Source organism: Eumetopias jubatus, unplaced genomic scaffold (genome assembly GCF_037043125.1).
Source record: "Eumetopias jubatus isolate StellerSeaLion01/CBP00866 unplaced genomic scaffold, mEumJub1_p1.0 scaffold_3, whole genome shotgun sequence".
In the NCBI taxonomy this organism is placed as follows: Eukaryota; Metazoa; Chordata; class Mammalia; order Carnivora; family Otariidae; genus Eumetopias; species Eumetopias jubatus.
In genome coordinates this window covers 141,450,647-141,468,194 of record NW_028274809.1, presented here as the reverse complement: position 1 = coordinate 141,468,194, position 17,548 = coordinate 141,450,647, and the positions used below count along the sequence as shown (strand labels likewise).

The 17,548-nt window shown below is 40.3% G+C and overlaps 1 protein-coding gene across 1 annotated transcript in view; it reads left to right on the top strand.

Annotated features, from left to right (window-relative positions):
• TNFSF11 (TNF superfamily member 11) overlaps positions 1-12,292 on the top strand; it is a 31,507-nt gene extending 19,215 nt beyond the window's left edge. Inside the window, exons 3-5 of the mRNA XM_028106306.2 lie at positions 6,738-6,783; positions 6,864-6,962; positions 10,862-12,292. Coding sequence (XP_027962107.1) covers positions 6,738-6,783; positions 6,864-6,962; positions 10,862-11,283 — 567 coding nt within the window. The 3' untranslated portion in view covers positions 11,284-12,292. The remainder of the gene's footprint in view (positions 1-6,737; positions 6,784-6,863; positions 6,963-10,861) is intronic.
• The last annotated feature ends 5,256 nt before the right edge of the window (positions 12,293-17,548 follow it).

Here is a 17,548-nt window from a genome sequence, read left to right as displayed (position 1 = left end):
GTGGTCCAACTGAGTTTGCAAAAGCTTAACATTTGCTGTAAATGTTGAAATTACCTGGAGCAAAATTTTCATAACTCCACAAAGGAGCTGAAAGTACTCATAAGTGTTTGTATTTATTCTTAAAGAGTACAATCTCTCCTAAGTGGCTTTGATTTATCAAGATTGAGCCAGTTCTGAGAGGTCTCCCACCTCCCTATGTTTGGCGAAAGACCCTAAAATATTTTAGAAGATGTTTGAAAGAGGCTGCGCCAACAGACTGAAGACCCGGTCTGCACTCTTCAAATTTACCCTACCATACTCTGGGGATTGTGCTTCTTGGAGGTTGAGTTCGGGAGAAGTCGAAAAGAAGCAATCCTAGAGACCACAGTTACACAATCACATCGATCTTTTGTGCGCTTTCTTTCCTGGTGGAGGAATTGTGAAATCACAACATTCTTCTAGGAGTGAAATCAAAGTCGAAATTAAAAAAAAAAAAAATTGTATCGGTTGTTTTCTTGTGTGTTCAGATGTACTCTGACAGCAAAGATGAAACATTAGCGCAGTCTCAAAAGGAAAATGCCACAATGAGAAGATTGAAAAACGTTGTGAAATTTCCTCAGCTGTATTGTTTTTAGACTTTGGAGTGGGGGCGATTGCACGATCTGGTCTGCAAAGCCTGGCTGTGGCGTCCCAGGCTTGTCAGTGCTGGACAGCGTTCACTAGGTGGCAGTATGTCAGAGGGTTTCTTTTTTCCTTGAATTGGCAGCAATTTCTTTGGCTGCCTACCAGTAGTTCGCTTTTTCTGTTTGTTTTGAAGGGTTAAATGAAGCTAGCATAATCGAGGCCCAAATTACGCTTATCTAAAAATGCATAATTCTGCTGAAAAGCCTACTTGTTACAGTGTGACCGCAAAATCAATTCATTCATTCAGGTGAGTTTTCTTAGTCACTTATAGGTAATGATCCTAGTTGTCATGGGTAGTTTGTAGAAACCAGGGGGCAATTCTTTTTGTCCCCTGCAAGTAACAGATGCTAAGCATACTGTATTCGGAGAAGGCAGATCGCTGGTCTTCCTGAGGAGCAGACATCGGGTTCTCTTTTGTGGCTCTTAGTGAAGACCTTAGAGAAAATTGCAGGGAGCACTGCCCAGATTTTTCACCCTGGCAACTGTTTCTGGCTCCTGCTAAAGGCTGTTTGCTGGGAGGTGTGTCAAAGCCACCTATCCTTCTTTATGATCGTGTAGACCACATATGCACAGGATGTTTATCCAGAGACTTAACTTTTTTTTTTTTTAACTTACAACTGGATTTAAAATAAGATAAACACACATAATATACTAAAAAAGATCTCTTTCATCTGAATAATTTGTTCATAGGAAAGGAGCTGAGATATTCTTTGTAGTGTTTTCTGATCAGATGATCAGAACTTTTTGAATTCAAAGAAACCAGAAGCAATGTCTGAATGGTAAGATTTGGGAATAAAGAACTGTACATTTTAAGACACTCTAATTAGTGTGACAGAAGTAGAGGACTAGAGTGGATGAAAATAAATGTAAGTGTGCTGCTTAGAAAATAAATGGAATTGTCAGTTGGAGTGAAGTTTCAGTACTCGTTTAGAAGGGTTTCCTATAATCTTGAAAATTAAAAATATTAGGGGGGCATTCAAGAAAGATCTGTACTTAGCATATACATAGCCAAGTATCTGTTGTTTGAGAAAAATGACAAAATAGATTTGCTCCTGCTGTGTGGAGTGGACTCGGCAGAGTCACATTTGGAAATGTGATGCCCCTCATGCCCAGGGTCTGCAGGCCCTGGTTCGGGCACTTCACCAGCCAAGCCCTGAACATGACTCAGCCAATTCTGAGCCTGGAAATTCGGAGACCATATTTCCTGATGTCAAACTCTTTTTTTGTCAGATTTTCCAGGCAACCTGCAGAGACTCAGCAGTCAGATCCCCAGTGAAGATAAGCCTCCTTTCAGACTTTCTACTCCAGGGAGGAAAAAAACCCCCTAAGGATTTCTTGACAGGCATAGGGGAAGAAACAAAAAAAGATACTTTTTTTTTTAAGATTTTATTTCTTTATCTGAGAGAGAGAGAGCTTGAGAGAGATCATGAGCAGGGGAGAGGGGTGGAGGGAGAAGCAGACTCCCCACTGAGCAGGGAGCCCGATGTGGGACTCAATCCCAGGACTCTGGGATCATGACCTGAGCGGAAGGCAGACGCTTAACTTACTGAACCACCTAAGCCCCAGGAAAAAAAGATCTTTTCCCCTCTCCCCACTTAGGTTCTCCAGTTGGGGCTTTGTAAATTAGATTGATAAAAGCAAGATTAATGAAAGAAAAGCATATGCATGTATTGAATGTATGTTTCCTAAAGAAATGAAGACCTGAAGAAATGGTTAGCCTGAACGATTTTTATACTAGGTTTGATGGAGAGTGGAAAGGTGTGGGAAAATGTGACAGGACAAAAGGGCCTGTTCCTTCAGGTTCTTCTTAGCATCCTCACATCTTAGAGATAAGGATGCTCCTTTCTGCCAGTTAGGAGGAGAGCATCTCTCACACAAGTGTCTTATGACCACTTCAGAGGAGAAGCACAAGGGTCCTTCCTGCACCTGCCATTTCTCAAATTCCTTCAGCTTAAATTATTCAATATGCCGAGGCCTTATATTTTGGAGTAGCATGTTCTGAACCCCATGAAGGACCATTGAAACTTTTCTGCCAGCTTTCAGGCATGTATTTGATGGCCACCTCTTGTAAAGGGAGAGTCCCTTTGAACAGAAGTTCAAGTCCCAGCTTTAATTAGGAGAGTGCATATTCTCTCAGCCTCCATTTACCAGTCCGAAAAATGAGGTTAGTGATAGTTACCCAGCCTCTGATTCTAATAAGCATCAAATATGATAGTCCAAGGGAAAATACTCTGTTAGATACACATGTAAGGGATTATTTAATTTTCAGCATGAGTATGTGGAATATATTTAAGTTATGAGGATATAATAAATCTATGGCCAAATACAGACATCACCAAACAGCCATTCATGGGAGCACTCAATTAGTAATAATGTTTGTCAATGCCTGCCCTATATTAGAATCACCTGAAGAGATTCCTTAAAAAAAACAAATACCAAGTTAGTATCAGACTAATTGCATTAGTCTTAGAAGAATGTTCTGTTTATGGTTGACATCTATGCACATCAACTAGAGTTCAAAAAATTGGGGGTGAGGTAGTGATACAAGAATAGATAACAAGAATACATTTTTTTGTAGCCTCAGGTTGTAGACACATAATGCACTGCCTTTTCACATGGAAACTTCTCTATAGGATTTCTGAGAAGCATTGCAATTTTGGGTACTAAGAACAGGTATAACATGAAAGCAGCATTACGTGATGGTTCTCTAGATAGAGTTCTAATTCATTCTGGGTCAGGACACATTAGGGTTTCTTTGTTTTGTTTTGTATTTGGAGGTTTTTTGTTTTGTTTCGTTTTGTTTTTTAGCAGTCATTGAAAGTGCTTCTGAATGGTGCTGGTTATTGAATTTTCTTGTAATGAAAAGTTTCTGTGACAGCTGTGACCTAGAAGCCACTGATGAAATGGGTGGGAGAAGTTTATTCCCAGGTGGGAAAGAACAAACTTTCCCTGCCCATTTAATCAGTGACTTTAGTCTGTTGCTTCTTTTGCCCGGGTCTCAACCTTCAAACAAATGTCAGATTGGCCCATCTCTGAAATCTTTTGGGATTTCAGGGGGATTGCTGTTCTCAAATTGAGACCCTAGGACAACAGTACTAGCTCACCTGCTAGAAATGCAAATTCTCAGGCCCTACCCAAGACCTACTAAGTCAGAAACTCTGTTTCAATGCGCCCTCTGGGAGACTGTGATGCATGCTCAAGTCTGAGAACTGCTGAGCTAGCACTTAAGCTCTTCCCTTGTTTTTCTCAATAAAAGGTGTGTTTTTCTCCATAGAAAAGCACGAAGCGGACATTTGTAGACATATGCCATACTTAGCTTTGCTTCATTTCCCCTCCTCCCTCTCCCCTCTGAGGATGAGGCAAATCCGGGCTAGAGGGAAAATGAAGGGTAGCTTTAAATTCCCGAATTACTCTGTCATCAAGGATCCTGTTCCAATCTTTTAAGAGATAGTAATCAGGTAAAGAAACATTGTATATATAAGTGTATAAAGATATTCGCTATGTATAAAGACATTATATTGTAAATGTATAAATATATATACAAGGTATATCTCTATTATAAATGTATATATAATGAATAAAGATAGATTGTATATGTGTGTGTATATATATATGCATATATATAAAGCTGTAAAGATATACACATGTAAAAGATACACTGTATACAAATGTGTAAAGATACACACAATGTATAAAAACACACTGTACATCTATAAATCTCTGTTATAAATACAGGGGAGACTAAACCAGGAAATTCCAGAAATCAGAGTACCACTGGGAATCCAGAAGTCATAAGAAGAGAGTTGGGATATCGGAGGTCGGCAGGGGAGAAAAATAAATCTTGGATGGTGAGGGAAGGATAAGGCCTGGGAAGGGCCATTGCCTTGCGCCACTCGCCACAATTTGCCTAGAATTTTCTACAAACAGTGCTCCAGAGTTCCGCAGGGCAGTGCCCTGGGTCAAGGCAAGGGCAGAAGTTAGCCCTGGATGAGCGCCCAAGGTTTCTTTGTAAAAGTCAGTCACACTGTGACTTCTTTAGGTAACAGAAAACAGTTGTGCCATCTCCTCCAAGGGTTTTTAAAAATAGAATAGATTCTTATCTCTCTTGAGAGTCCTGAAGACGGAGAGAAAAATCAATGTTATCTTATCTCTAGAATCCTTCCAACTGTTAACAGTTGAAGTTGTGTTTGCCATCTATCTATCCATCTATCCATCTATCATCTCTCCATTATCTATCTATCCATCATCTATCTATTTATCTGTTATCTATCTATCATCTCTATCCATCTATCCATCTATCATCTATCCGTTATCTATCCATCTATCATCTATCTATCCATTATCTATCATCTATCCATTATCTATCATCTATCCATTATCTATCTATCCATCTATCATCTATCCATTATCTATCCATCTATTATCTATCTCTCTATCCGTTATCTATCATCTATCTATTTATCTATTATCTATCTATCATCTCTCTATCCATCTGTTATCTATCTATCCACTATCTATCATCTATCCATTATCTATCTACCTATCTATCATCTATCAATCATCTATTTATCTATCCATTATCGATCATCTATCTATCTATCATCTATCATTTATCTCAAAGCCTTCTCTCCAGACACTCAAAGAACTTAGGTTACGTGGCTAATTTTTTAAATATCATGGGATGGAGCTGGGGGTGGGTGGGAAATGGTTAGCATGGATGGTCATCCCAGTAATAGAGAAATTAGGAATCTCTCCAAGAGTGTTTCTATTATCTAGGTATTTGCATTACCGTACACTTCTAAGTGCCTAAATGCATTACCTCATTTAATCTTAATCCCCACCTTATGATAGAGGTGCTATTAATATATTTAGTTCAGGTAGGTGGCTGATAAGGGGTTTGAACTGAAGTTAAACCTGACATTTCACCCATTCTATCATAATAGTTAATGGTAGCTAAGGTCTTGATTCAGAGGGGCATGCAGTTACTTACCTATTGGATCCTTCATTTCAGGGCTCAAGTCGAGATATGCAATTACCTATGCTCTTTACATACTTGTGTTCTTTCTTTTTCTGGTTTTTCTTTTTTTTTTAAGCTTTTATTTATTTATTTGAGAGAGAGAGCAGGAGCGGGGGGTGGGAAAGAGCAGAGGGAGAGGGAGGAGCAGACTTCCCGCTGAGCAGGGTGCCCACTGTGGGGCTCGATCTCAGGACCTTGGGATGATGACCTGAGTCGAAGGCAGATGCTTAACCGACTGAGCCACCCAGGTGCCCCATTCTGGTTTGAGTTTCTAAACCTCTATTTGTGGCAGTATTTTAACTTAATTATTGATATTCTAAAAGCTCTTAGAATTCCATATAGTACTTTAAATGCACTGTGATTTTTTTTTTAAATAAAAAATTAACCATTGGGAGCTAAGCATTATTTGCTTTCCTGTGAGCTGAACTTCAGTGTGGTAACAGGAATTCACTAATAAAATAGACATAAAAAGAGCCTCTCTAAAGATTTAAGAGGGTCATATATTTTGTGGTAATTGTTATTTTCCTAGTTAACTTCATCTTCTTTTGTGTATCTGCTACAAATTCTTAATTACGTTTAATTATTCCAGGTTTTATAATTTACATTGTCTTTTATTTCCTCTTATTGTCCAAAGTATTTTGTTAGATAACATGTGTGTGGTCTACTTTTTAAGCATATCAACATAATTCTTTGGGATGAGCCTCTCTTTTTTTTTTTAAGATTTTTTTATTTTAGAGAGAGTGAGCATGCAAGTGGGGGGAGGGGCAAAGGGAGAGAATCTCAAGCAGACTCCCCATTGAGCACAGAGCCTGATGCAGGGCTTCTCACCACCCTGAGACCATGACCTGAGCCAAGACCAAGAGTTGGGCACCCAGGCACCCCAGGTTGAACTTCTCTTGATATCTACCTAGAACACTAAAGAATTTCACTGCCTATGTATGTCTGGCATATTTTGAAGGAAAGAAGATTAATTTATCATATGTCCAACAATCCTAAATTCTTATGGCTTGACTGGAAGAGTGAATATATAAATAAGATTTTTGTCTTTTTATTTCAGGAATTACAACATATTGTTAGATCACAACACATCAGAGCAGAAAAAGGTAAGCATGAATCTGCATGAATATTTGAAATCAAATAGGGTCAGTACTCTTGGGGCTAACATGGTTTCTCTCGTCTCCAGCTATGATGGAAGGTTCATGGTTAGAACTGGCCAGGAGGGGCAAGCCTCATACTCAGCCTTTTGCTCATCTCACTATTAATGCCACTGACATCCCATCAGGTAAGTTCCATTTGCATCCAGCCTGAAAAAGATTTCAAGAGTCCTTGATCGGTCCGTTTGAATACTCCAAACTATTATTAGCCGGTTACTAAAATTTTGAGAGCCCTTAACTTCTAGACCAGAAGAAAGATCATTTGTGGAAACAGTAATTCTCAACTCTGCCAGAATGGACATCATCACTCTTCATTTTCAGATCATCAAGATGGGTGCTTATTTTTAATGACTGCCAGTTGAGGTTGCAGAACTGGGAAGGACAATCCCTTGTTTTGTTCATCTGTATTTCTCCAAGCCAAAGTTGGTACATCCCCCTTGCCAACCTATAAAGTGCATGGATTTATCTCTTGCAGAGTTCCAGGTAGGGCCTTAACAGAGTAATGTTTAAGAGGCAGTAGCCCTCTAGAAAAGAAGACATACTCCTCCTTCTCCAAGGGCCTATCACTTTCTCTGGATCAGAATTTAGCTCAATGCCCTGGAGAGCTGATTATCTTTTAGAAATGAGGAAACTCAGAGCTCTGTGCCTACATCTAACCAGGGCCCCAGCTATTTCACCATGTAATCCCCACTGGGACTCTACCTTGGGATAGGTGAACATCCAAAGGTTAAAAGAACATTACAATAGAGTGTCACTTGACATTATTATTATCATGCCATTTGTTCAACATACAATGTACCAGGCATTTCACTGTATTCGTTATCTCTACTCCTTACCACAACCCTGCAAGGTAAGTGACTATCATTCAGATTTGCAGACAAGGAAACTGAGGTCCACATAGTTTATCTGCTCAAGGTCATAGGGGTGGTAGGATTAGAAGTTGGGTTCCACTCTAGTTGATTCCCAGGTCCATGATTTTTACACTATAGGCCATCATATTAGTACCTTGTGGCCAGTTGGCTTTGTCAGAGGGGAAAAAAATTGGGGACTCTTATGTTCTTATTTTCCCATAAAAAGTAGATTAATGTACTTTTAATAGCAGGGGCTCATAGACTGACTGCCTGGGTATGAAGCCCCACTGTACTACGTACTGGCCGTGTGACCTCAGGCAAGTTATTGGAATCCTTAGTGTGTCAGTTTCTTTACGGGGATGGAGATGGTATTTACCTCATGGGGTGGCCATGGAGATTCAATGAGGCAATGTCAGAGCATGCTTACATGGAAGCTGACATCTAGTAAGCACTCCGTGAATGCAACTTGTTACTACATTTGAGTTTTATTAAATGATTATACATATTCCACTTTGTTCTAAAAATGATTTAAGGCTAGTTTTTCTTGGAGTTAAAAAAAAAAAAACCCACCACAACAACCCAAGTTTTAGTAATGATTTTGCAGCCACTCTCATAGCATGGGTTCCCAGAGAGGTATTTCCTGACTGCAGACATGGAAACTGAGAAACCAATGCTTTGGTTGGTAGCACATTCTCCTAAACCATCTATCCTGCCTCAGATATCTGCTTCATAAACAAATTTTCTCTCTGCACATGTGTATGTGTGCCTTACATTGAAGCTACACTAATTTTCTGAGTGAAAACTATTTTGCATATTAGCAAATGCAATCAAATTAATACCGATATATCAGCTGTTTGTGCTATGAATGTGCTCTGCATTTATCTTTTCAGTTCATTTTAAATGACATATGATAAATATTACATTACACCGTGTGCCAAAGTCTGTTTGGCAATAGCAAGCTCTCTCTTCAGGCACCTAGCGTCAAATCATTGCCAAAAAACAAGGCAAAACTCCTAGTTATTTTCCGACGGTTATTGAGTTTGTGACTGAGTGAAATGAAGTAGTGTATGCTTCTGTTTAAGAGAATAGCATTTGCGTTTCTGGCTGAGCCAACAACTCCTTGAGTCCATTTATCTCCCAGTTTTGGCCAGTACGGGATTCTTCAGAGGAAGGTGGCTTTAATTTCGCATGTTCATTTTTGGCCTCTGTTTTATATTGATTGACACATAAGAAAAAAATCAGAATCTGCCTTATATTGACTGTTCGCTTCCTGAATAAAATGCATCGGGAAGTGTTTTGTGAGGCCAGACTACATGGCTTTCTTAAGGGGGCGGCTCAGGCTAAATATTTGGAGACGTCTCTTCCCTAGCGCCTAATGGCACTGACCACAGGGGATGAGGGCCTGGGGTAAAAGGTCATCACCGTACCTTGTTTGTCATGGAAACCTAGGATTGCCATGTGAGGTCCCGCAACTTGATAGTAGTGTATTCTTCTCTCCCTGTCTCCCGCTCTCCTCTATTCTTGAGTCTTCAAATTCATTCACCCTCCCTTTCTCCTCTGCCTGCTGTGTGCATTCCATTATTTGCTCCAACAGTTTCCGTCGCTGACACTACGCTCTCCCTTTTCTCAGCCCATCCACATTTGATTGAAGCCTTCCCTGTCCCCTGGCTCCTCTGTCTCCCTCATTGGGCTGAGTGCTCCTGATCGCCACTCACTTCTGCAGCATTCACTTGGCAGTTGCTTAACTGAACTTCCACCAAGTGCTGTGTGACATGCAGCAATGAAGATATTATGTTTTCCAATCTATATGCCTATTTCTTGTTTTCTCCACTATTAGTGTTAAGTGCTTCGAGAGGATACTGCTTGATAACATTCTTAATTATGGGCAGAGTGAATCTCCAAAGAAACCCCCGCACAGTTATTTCTTGAATGATTGATCAACTAAATGAATCGATGAATTGACGAATGGATGAATAAAAATAGAGATATGTTTAGTAGGGAATATGGACACTCTTTCCAATTCACTGGCTAACGGTGGAAGTGGCCTGTGGTCAAGGTTCCTGTCTTTTCTCCCCTCCCTGTTTCCTATTCGTTTCTCGCCTCTCCAGGCTGTACCTATGAGCCCTTGGTCTAATACTAACTGATCCATCCCACTGAGAGGGTAGACTTTACCTTAGTCATTCTGCTTCTCTCTATTAAGACTCATCATAGGAGATAAACTCTAAGACAAGTTATTAATTGAGAGAAGGACTGAATACGGGAGGAGGGTAAGAAGAGGGAAACATGGGATAATTTTAGGTGGGAAACATCTTGAATTTTGTTTGCTCTGTCAATGGATTAGGTGGCTGTTTACCAGCCTGGAGGAATTACTTTACTAGTGTTTGTGGGGCTGTGATGAATAATCTTGCAGTCTCATCTTGATTCACTTGGGACCGTGGGATGATATTTATATTTGGAATGATATTTACATTTGGGGTGATAGTTACGCTCTGGATGCTTTAATCTGGTATGACCTGAGGTAGGACCTCCAATGAAAAGGAAGGAAGGGTGCAAAGAGGTTGCAGTGCCTGAAATGGCTTCTCGGGCTCACTCTAGCGCCCACCTCTGGAGTTCAGGAAATAAACTGTCCTTGGAAGGGATCGGAACCATTGGAATCAAGCAGTCTGGAAGTTCTGTCTCTTGCTTTTCTGTTATCAACTGCCTTGGGCTTATTCTCTGTCTTCAACCTTAAGTGCTCTTTCTGATTCTGTTGACTGAATCCTGTACCTATTTTAAGTTCTCAGGTTCAGTAACAATCCAGCAAAGTCATTCTTGATTCTTCTGGGAAGAACTAAACTCTCTTTCCTTTGAATTCCCATGGCAATTATCTCTGCACCTTGGCTCTCAAGGTTCACGCCTTGCTTCTTAACTGAACACATACCCTACCTAACGGTCATGGACCGTATGCTCCTGAGGGAAGGAAAACTGAGTTTTTGTCTTCGTACTCTCTCAGGTACCTAGCAGAGAATACTAAGCACATCTTAATGCATTTCTGCCCTTTTAGAAAATAAATTCTGAGGAAGTATTCTCCCCTTGGAACAATAACTGTTAGGTTTTTCTCCAACCTCATGGAATTGTGAGGATGTCCTTCTCATTGAAGGGGTGGATTTTAAATCATGTGCCCTTCCTATCCTCAGGTTCCCACAAAGTCAGTCTGTCCTCCTGGTACCATGACCGAGGTTGGGCCAAGATCTCCAACATGACTTTCAGCAATGGAAAACTAATAGTTAACCAAGATGGCTTTTATTTCCTGTATGCCAACATTTGCTTTCGGCATCATGAAACTTCGGGAGACCTCGCCACAGAGTATCTTCAGCTGATGGTGTATGTCACTAAAACCAGCATCAAAATCCCGAGTTCTCATACCCTGATGAAAGGAGGTAGCACCAAATACTGGTCAGGGAATTCTGAATTCCATTTTTATTCCATAAACGTTGGGGGATTTTTTAAGCTACGATCTGGTGAGGAAATAAGCATCGAGGTATCCAACCCATCACTACTGGATCCAGATCAAGATGCAACATACTTTGGGGCTTTTAAAGTTCTAGATATAGATTGAGTCCCATTGTGTGGAGCGTTATTCTGTACTTCCTAGGATGTATGGAAAAAATTTTAAACAAGCCAAGAAAGATGTATATAGATGTGAGACTACTAAGGGGTATGACCCACAATGGTACAAGAAGACTCTTTCCATGCTTTTGACTCTGTAGCGAGCATGTGTATTTACAGCCAATGGGAGATGTTGGAGTAAAGTGTGTTACAGTCTAAAGGCTTTCTTACATAATGGCTTTTAAATTTTGTAATGAATTCCTAAAATTATACCAGATTAGAGCAATTATGATTGCCTTTATATAAAACTGCATTTGGGCTATGGGAGGGGTTAATTCTCTGGATCTAGCCTGTGGTTATGTGCCACTTTGCAGCTCATGTGGGGAGGGTGTCATCTAATTGACAGTGGATGATCATCAGAAGGGTTAAGTTCCTTTGAATCGTTACATCATGCTGGAACCTGCAAATAAATACTTTTTCTAATGAGGAGAGAAAATATATGTATTTTTATATAATATCTAAAGTTATATTTCAGATGTAATGTTTTCTGTGCAAAGTATTGTAAATTATATTTGTGCCATAGTATTTGATTCAAATATTTAAAAATGTCTTGCTGTTGACATATTTAATGTTTTAAATGTACAGACATATTTAACTGGTGCACTTTGTAAATCCCCTGGGGAAAACTTGCAGCTAAGGGAAAAAAAAAATGTTGTTTGCTAACATCAACTGTATTATACTTCTTTACTCTTTTTAACTTAATAGATTTTTCAGACTTGTCAAGTCTGTGCAAAAAATTAAAATGGCTGCCTTGAATAATAAGCAGGATGTTGGCCACCAGGTGCCTTTCAAATTTAGAAGCTAATTGACTTTAGAAAGCTGACATTGCCAAAAAGTATACATAATGGGCTACTGGAATCTGTCAAGAGTATTTATATAATTATTGAACAGGTGTTTTTTTCTACAAGTGTTGCAAATTGTAAATTTTGTGGGTTTTTTTTATGGAACAGTTATCAGTGGCTTACCAGCAAAAAAAAAAAATCCCATTTTTAATATAGTTGATGATATTTTCTACTGTACAGTAAAAACATTGCCTTTGAATGTTAATTTTTTTTGGTACAAAAATAAATTTATAAGAAGACCTGCCTTGTGATATTGTGCTTCTCTTTCATGTCTGTATTACTCTGATCCCATTCTCTCCAATATGCTGTTGTGGCTTCCATCTTTCCGAAGGTTACTGGGAGAAATGCGGATTTAATTAAAAATTAGGAACAGATTCAATTAAATTAATGAACCTCTGAATTTGAAAAATAATTTACAAGGGATATGTATGCAAGAATGGAGCCAGATAGGAAATAGAAGCTTCTTCACTCAAAAAAGAAAAGTTTGTGTTATGCGTCTGTCATAAGAAAAAAAAGTGGTGTTGTGCACTAGTTCCTAATGCCCTGAGGGACAATTGACTTGGAGGAGCCCCTGAACATTTTTATAGCTTACCATGGTGAGGAAACATTAACAATGGAGTAGATGCTCCACCTCATGGAAATTTATGCCGGGGAGCTGTCTCAAACCATCCTGGTTGCTCACGTTGAGGGAGACAGCAGAAAACAAGCAACTTGGGAAGGCACAGGAAACCATAATTTAAGGCACTTGACATTCGTGGATAAATGTTTCTTGATGGTTGTGAAGAATGGAAGAAGGAAAGAAATAGCAGATGTTAAAGAAGAAATTATACACATTTTAAGCAGCAAAGCTATGACTGTAGGACTCAATCATTGTCCAAAATACACCTATGGTTTTATTTATTTTTTTTTTTAAGATTTTTTAAAATTTATTTGACAGAGAGAGAGAGACAGCGAGAGGGAATACAAGCAGGGAGAGTGGGAGAGGGAGAAGCAGGCCTCCCGCGGAGCAGGGAGCCAGATGCGGGGCTCGATCCCAGGACCCTAGGATTATGACCTGAGCCGAAGGCAGACACTTAACCGTCTGAGCCACCCAGGCGCCCCCACCTATTGTTTTAAAACTATCAGTAAATCTGAGGTAGATTGGCACAAAATATGATTGCATATCCCAATTGCTGAGCCTTGGCTTAAGGAAAAATGAATTTTGATATGCAATCAGAATTTCTCCACTCTCCACTGACACAAAATCTTGTTATATAAAGAACCTTATTAGCTGCACTGGCTCCTGGAATGTGATTCTGTCTTTCCATAGGTGAATGATATTCATTCATTTGTTCCACATTATTCACTGAGCACCAACTATGTGCTAGGTACTGTATTAGGCACTGGGGATCCGACAGTGTTCTTCCTGACTTTAAAGAGTTTCCATTCTAGTGGGGAGGAGCCTCCTAAGAGTGTGGTAGGTAAGCTCCAGGGTATGTAGAGCATGCTGTGGCATCAGAGAGGGCCATTGAACCCAACCTTGGGGATCACAGATGTTCTAGAAATTAAACTGGACTGAATACGAGGTGGGCTGAAAGGCTCCCAAAGTGGATAAAGAGTAGAATATCTATTACTATTTTTTAACTTAGAGGCAACTAACTTGCAATCTCTCAAAGATGAGCTAAAATCCAAAGTCTAGGGATGGAAAGAACCTAGGATCTTGTGAGACAACACATGGTGGCACCAGCCAGACTAGGGAACTAACATGGCGGATGGTCTGCCATGCTAAGGGCGACCTCTATAGAAAAGCTTGAAAATTCAGCCTGACTGTAATGTAAATTTGCATATGTTAACAACCTGGTAGGTGAGGGATTTTTAGAGCTTTTTTGGAATGAATCTATGACTTAATGAAATATTAATGGGAACTGGCCTGTGCCTTGAAGGAGTCAGCTATAACAACTGGATATGCCAAGAGTATGGAGGTATGGGAAAAGCTTTTTCTTTTCTAGTGCTGCTCAAGGTTTTCCAGGATCTGAGTAGAAGGATCAAAAATGCAGGATTCAATACCCAACTTTTCCATTCATGCACTACTTTTACTCCTGCTCTTTCTTCTCACTCACCCCTTTTCCCACTTCCACTCTTCTTGTTTTAATGTTTTTCTTTTTTCTTTTCCTTTTCCCCCCTCATCCCTGGCCCTTGCTTCAGAGGACCACTTGGTTTCTCCAGTGGCCTGTGAGGAAAAAGGAGGCTGCTGTATCTGACTGAGATGGAACCAGATCATGTCAACACTCGGCAACAACTAAGTGAATGTCCTGACAAGGTCATGTCAGGAAACCAACACATCCTGGATGCTCTGGCAAATAGAATTGTCTGCTCATTGTAAACATCCCCTTTCTATCTTCTTCCCACCACATGCCAAATCCGAAGGAAGGAAAGCATGCAAAATTTGAAGTCCTCTGTCTTCATGAGTCAGCTTCTACAAATATACCAGATTCACGCACACTTGCATCTTTCCAAAACACAACATGTGCAGCAATTCCTGTTCAGTGGAGTCGCTTTCCTCCCTCTCTTTCTGCTTTCTTTTGTCTCATTTGTTTCCATCAGGCCATCTTAGAAAAGTTCCCAGGGAAGATGACCTGTTTCCCCAGTGACTCCAGTGGAAACCTGAACACCTCATGTCTCATCCTGTCTCTCTGTGTCTACTTGTTGACTTGGCTTGGGACAGTGGCATGGGGTTCCACTTGTACATTTTGGGGACACACCTCTGACTCAGCTTGCAGTTGTACATTTAGCCTGTGGAGTCATTCGGGGCATGCCAAGCAAGTGCTGGCTTCACTTTTGGCTTTGTTAATCGATTCTCTAGCTTCCTTGCTATGAAATTGAAATATGTTTCCCAGAAGCTGCATTTATAAATGCTAATTAGTTATTGATTCACATTATTATGATTTAGGCTTGTGTCACTTCTTACAATAAAAAATTTGCACACCGTGAGTGTTAGATTTTAGCTATAAAACAGAAATCTATCCTTTTGATTAGCAACACTTTTATGATACCTCTACTCTTCTACTCTCGTAATTGAAAAATTCTATTTCCTAATCATTTACCCTCACCTCCCCTCTCCTTTGTTGACTGATTATTTTCTTTTCAGAAGCTTGTTGTTACCACATCTTGACCAGTACTCCAGCTATTTGTAGTGACAATCTCTTTGATATTATCAGATGTGGACCAGTTATAACATTATTTATATTGCTACTGGCTTTCAGTGTTTATAGAGAAATCTTGTAGAATCTTCTGTTTTGAAAATTTGAAGGTGTCTCTTCCTTTTGGCAAAGGAATGAGCTAGATGTTACTTACTCCATTAGTAGCGTGCAGAACTAAGAACCTGGGGATCAGGGCTGGCTTCAGAGACAGTAATTTCTCCTAAAACAAAACAAAACAAACAAACAAACAAAAAAAACCCTAATAGATATTTTAAGCTCTCTCTTTTTTTTAAGATTTTGTTTATTTATTTGACAGAGAGAGACACAGCGAGAGAGGGAACACAAGCAGGGGGAGTGGGAGAGGAAGAAGCAGGCTTCCCGCGGAGCAGGGAGCCCAATGTGGGGCTTGATCCCAGGACCCTGGGATCATGACCTGAGCTGAAGGCAGATGCTCAACGACTGAGCCACCCAGGTGCCACCTATTTTAAGCTCTCTTATGAGGGTCCTAAAATCATGGTATGTCACTGTCTTGGGCAAAACCCATTTTTTTCCTTCTGTATGGATTCTGCACAAGCTTCATTTTCTCAAACGTCTGATCTTAATAATCTTATGTTGGTGGGGGGCGCCTGGGTGGTTCAGTTGGTTAAGCAGCCAACTCTTGATCTCAGCTCAGGTCTTGATCTCAGGGTTGTGAGTTCAAGCCCCACATTGGGCTCCACTTAAAAAAAAAAAATCTTATGTTGGTGGAATGAAACTCCTCGTGAAATGTACATATCTTTTAGAAGACAGATTACAAACGTGGGTGTCAGCTAGACCCAGGATTGGAGTCTGAGCTCTGCTGCCTGGTAACCTGGGGCAGGTGCCACCATTTGGATTTTGGTTCCCTGCCTTGTGAAGAAGGAGTCAAACCATGTGCATTGAGAGGTTGTAAGGATTGGCACATGGGAGGGGTTCAACAAATCGGGGCCACTATTATTATCTTCCCATCCCATTTGCTACACCCTTAGCCCCAGAGTCAAGCACATATTTTATCTTTTTTCCATAGCTGCCATGCATGGCCATATTGAGCAAGGCACTGTGCTATGCATTATAAGAGACACTAGGATAGATATTAAAATTAATTTTCTAGGGCTGTGATATGTAACAATTACACAAACTGGGTGGCTTTGCCCCCATTTCTTGCTGGAGCTACATAGAATTGGGTGAGGGATGGAAGGGGAAGTGGAGCCAAAGAGGCCACTTTTCATGATGAGCTTTTTCAGGTGTAGTACCTTCTTACATAGAATCCTAAGGCAGGGAAGTTTGAAAGAGTGGGAAGATGAGAAAATTTGATGTCGGGAGAAGAGAGATCTAGACTTGCCTCTTCAACAATTGTTTCTAACTTAGCCTTTCTCCACTTCTTTATTCACAAAATTCAAATAATCATAGTACATCACCTGTCTCGTGTTCTTGAGACCTCAAGTAAAAAAAAAGTGCAAACATGTCAGAAAGAATAAATTGTAATATGGATTAGATAGGGTCATTGTTCGTGAAGTTACTCAGAGCAATCACACAATTTGACCTGATCAACATCTAGTATCTTCCCTGAAGCTGCTTTCCTCCTCCAGCTCAAGCATACCTCTTCTGGTGCCATCCCCCATACCAACAAGCATTTCCGGGCAAGATTTTAGTGGTCATGGGCTCCATGCATGCCCTGCTATCAGTGGTGACACATTAGTCTTTAAATTAATTCTACTTGGACTTGACAGGTCAAAATTTTTTTCTCCTGTTCAACTCTGGTTTCACATTCTAGAGATTGAGTTTATCTCTTCCAACCTTTCCCCTTTCTAAAGTGGAAGAGAAAGGGGAAAGGCAAAAGAAGTACACCTTAATCACGGTGGTGATGGATCATTTTCTCTTTCCTACAGGCAAGTAGCAATGAATTAGAGTCTCAGGGCCAAATCCACCTCGCTATCCCTCTCCACTGGGCACTTCTTTGCTTTCTTCTCTCCTCCTGGTGGAGCCCATCAGCCTGTGCTGAGCCTAGTCGTGAAAGTGAGGGGAGTCCATTAAGACAGTGGCCTAGATAATTCTCCTTCATTTATTGTAAGCAAGTCTTTAAAGACCACTCCCATCTGTTAGCACCTTCCCTTAACCTCAAATCCTCACAGCCCTGAGGGTCTAGCATTTGGTAAGGACTCAATAAAATAGTAAG